The following is a 2,922-nucleotide window of genomic DNA, read 5'->3' on the forward strand; positions in this document are numbered from 1 at the left end:
GGGCTCAGCTCCTCTCTCACCTATTTGGCAACCTAAGGAGAAATAAACAAACTTTTGTGGATGATTGACCTGTGCATCAGCAAACCACAAACATCCAGCTTCAATGCAATTCAGATATTTACATTCTATACTGCATTTTTATTGTAAATACCTGGCGATGACAGTCCGTGATCAGCATTGCCAAATGCAGGTCCTTTCCCCTCAGCAGGTCAACACTGCGCTTGAGCCCTTCAAGCTCACACCATGAGCTGTTGGGGACCTCTGAGCTGTGCAACATGACATAACAGTGTAAGTGTAGAATGCTGGTGTTGTTGAAGGAGGCGTGGATGAACCGACGCATTGCTGGTCCAGGTATTATGATACACTGTACTCTAGTTAGGCAATACACAATAAAGCTCTATGCATCGTTGTACTAGTGGAAAGATGTTATATTAAGATACCATCAGTTTACCAAATTGCAGAGTTCATTTCTTTGTCTAATAACATCAGGTTTACCTGAACAAGCTGAACATCCACCACCTTGTTCACTCTGTCCTCTATCAGAGAGTAGGATCCATACTTCGCGCAGTGCCCAGGAGAATCTGACCTGGAATTAATTACAAATTTGAATTATGTTTCAAGTTTTTAATAATCAAGGTCTGTAAAGACAATCCACCATGTCATCTGCAAATGCCAACTAAAGCAACCCTACATGATAACAAATAACAAAATCGAAACGTACAACTGGTCTATGAGCTCTCACACTGGTTTACCTGCAGTCACCAGCAAGAACTAGCCCGCCATCCATTGCCCGTAGGTCGCTAAAATTCTTTGCTTGATCGTTTTGCCAGGCCTGAACGATTACAGGGATAGTGTAGCGGCGCTGATGGCGAAAGAAACTGCTCGCACTGATGCACTGCAGGCCAAACAGAGTCAGCATTCTTAATGTCTGGGTGGCCAAACATCCAGTGAAATGAATGGCCCCACTTAACAGGAGGTTGCAGGTCGGCATGTTCCTGTGGAGCATTGGTTGGTTTTGCCAGAAACGGTGGTAGCCACATGATGCACAGACCTAGATATGTAAAAAAAAGAAAAAGAGTAATCAACAGTATATCAGGATTGAATATAGATTAAGTACTGTACATTACTGGCTTCATGTTTTCAATGAAACACACATGACCAATACAGTATAACACTCAAATATGATGCCATCACAAACCAACAGAATAAAGCCAGCCTGGTACATACATTGTAAATTATCTGGCAAGACAGTCAGAGCTATCAGATTGTAATTAGATATTCTGATTTTCTAACCAGATGGCCTGCTGCGCAAACAAAACCGTACCTGCTTGATCTTAACAAAAGTTCCTTCCTGCTGCACGATGCTACTATTTGACCTCTCACAACAGGCCGGACAGATGGCAAAAAGGCCCATCAGCTCCTCTTGGCAAACAATGAATTTGTCAATGCCACTACAACAACAAAAAATTAGGGAGGGAGGGAGGTGTCATTCAAACTACCAAAGCTACAGTACACAATAAAATGAGCATTCAAAATGGTCTATGTTGGTTTTAAATTATCTCACTTGTGGTGGGGGTCACACGCGTAAGGTGGCTCCTCATCAAACAAGTCCTCCTCATGCATCGGCTCTTCGGGCACCCACGATAAGTCACTAACGACAGAGGCATTATCATCATCTTCATCATCTGTCTGTTCAGGACTAGCGAGGGGAGTGGAGGTTTGTGGGCTGAAAGACGTCTGTGTGCCCACGCTGACCATCTTGGGCTTCAGGTTAACCTGCACAGCTGTGGAGAGGCAGTAAACATACCCAAACATGTGACAATCATGGCAAATCTAAGCGACTATGTTTTGGTGTAGGCTATGTATTAATTTAATCAATGTGTATGGAAATGTCCTGCTTGCATAGATACTGGCAATGATTTAGACAGAATATCTACCCCTTAAAATACCCAAGACTTACCGTGAGACCATCGGGGGGGCTTCAAATAATACTGTGTCACAGCGTCAGAAGTGGAGGAGGGCAAGGGCTGATCCCCAGTATCGACACTCTCCACAGTGTCTACACTGTCCATGGTCTCCTGCTGTGAGGTATCTGTCATCATCTTGCCAAAACAAATATAATAAGTGGTTATAAATGTCTAGAGTACATGTGGTGCATAAACTCTATGAGGTAGTGAATTTACTGAGGTAGCTAAACTTTTAAGTGAGAAGTGGATAAACTGTTTCTGGCACTTCAGAGGTGGGTAAACTGTGTTTACTTGCGTTTAGCCTCCACTACACGGTCACGGTCAAATATATGTGAAAGAGAACCGTAGCAGTCTTACACAAAATGCAAACACACTATTGTGAAAGCCGATTGCTGATGACGATTCCCGATGTCCATATTATGGACATTTACTTCAGGGCAATTTTGTTTTGGCTCATATTCGTGAATCACGAAATATGCTCTTCTAATGTCAGAGTGATCATGCTTGTAGTGGAGGCTGTGTCAAAGGGAACACGGTATGCAAAATACACACAGAGCTAGCTAAAACGCAGCTTGTAAACATTAACGTTAGCATGATGCTTACTGTGGCAATATATCGCTTGTGGCAGACGGTGTCTCTCGACCTCGGGACAGGACAAGCAGAGAGGTTTGCATTCACAGACGGCACGGCGGTAGGAATTAACTTAGCCATCCTCATACTTTTTAAAGAAAGTGCGACATCTTGGCATCCCCTGAGTGGTAATCCTCCTCCTTGAAATGCGCGCTGCATATTCTCGAGTAGGCGGTGACAGAGCTAGCTGAAAAATCTGCCCGCCTAATCTTGACAAATTGCACCCAGCTGCGGAAGATCCCTTTGTCCTTGGGGAAACAATGGACCCTATGTCCAGTTTTTCTGGAGTTCTTGCACCCGCCACAAACACAGTAATAAACCATGT

The 2,922-nt window shown here is 43.8% G+C and overlaps 1 protein-coding gene across 1 annotated transcript; it reads right to left on the reverse strand.

Moving 5' to 3' along the window:
• Positions 1 to 213: 213 nt before the first annotated feature.
• On the reverse strand, positions 214 to 2,117 carry LOC113116826 (uncharacterized). Its single transcript, XM_026285147.1, has 5 exons — positions 1,961 to 2,117; positions 1,565 to 1,784; positions 1,325 to 1,451; positions 753 to 1,051; positions 214 to 586 (listed from the first exon to the last, which is right to left on the reverse strand). Exons 1-5 carry the CDS (start codon positions 2,100 to 2,102, stop codon positions 448 to 450), a joined length of 927 nt encoding a protein of 308 aa, XP_026140932.1. The 5' UTR covers positions 2,103 to 2,117; the 3' UTR covers positions 214 to 447.
• Positions 2,118 to 2,922: the final 805 nt, after the last annotated feature.

Source organism: Carassius auratus, chromosome 16, assembly GCF_003368295.1.
Source record: "Carassius auratus strain Wakin chromosome 16, ASM336829v1, whole genome shotgun sequence".
In the NCBI taxonomy this organism is placed as follows: Eukaryota; Metazoa; Chordata; class Actinopteri; order Cypriniformes; family Cyprinidae; genus Carassius; species Carassius auratus.

What these genes read in the sequence shown, in the direction of transcription:
- LOC113116826 (XM_026285147.1), bottom strand. Translation starts at nt 2,102, where the DNA reads ATGATGACAGATACCTCACAGCAGGAGACCATGGACAGTGTAGACACT. An exon ending in GCGTGTGACCCCCACCACAA is followed by an intron (nt 1,452 to 1,564) that starts GTGAGATAATTT and finishes TTGTTGTTGTAG; the next exon opens with TGGCATTGACAAATTCATTG. An exon ending in CTTTTGTTAAGATCAAGCAG is followed by an intron (nt 1,052 to 1,324) that starts GTACGGTTTTGT and finishes TTACATATCTAG; the next exon opens with GTCTGTGCATCATGTGGCTA.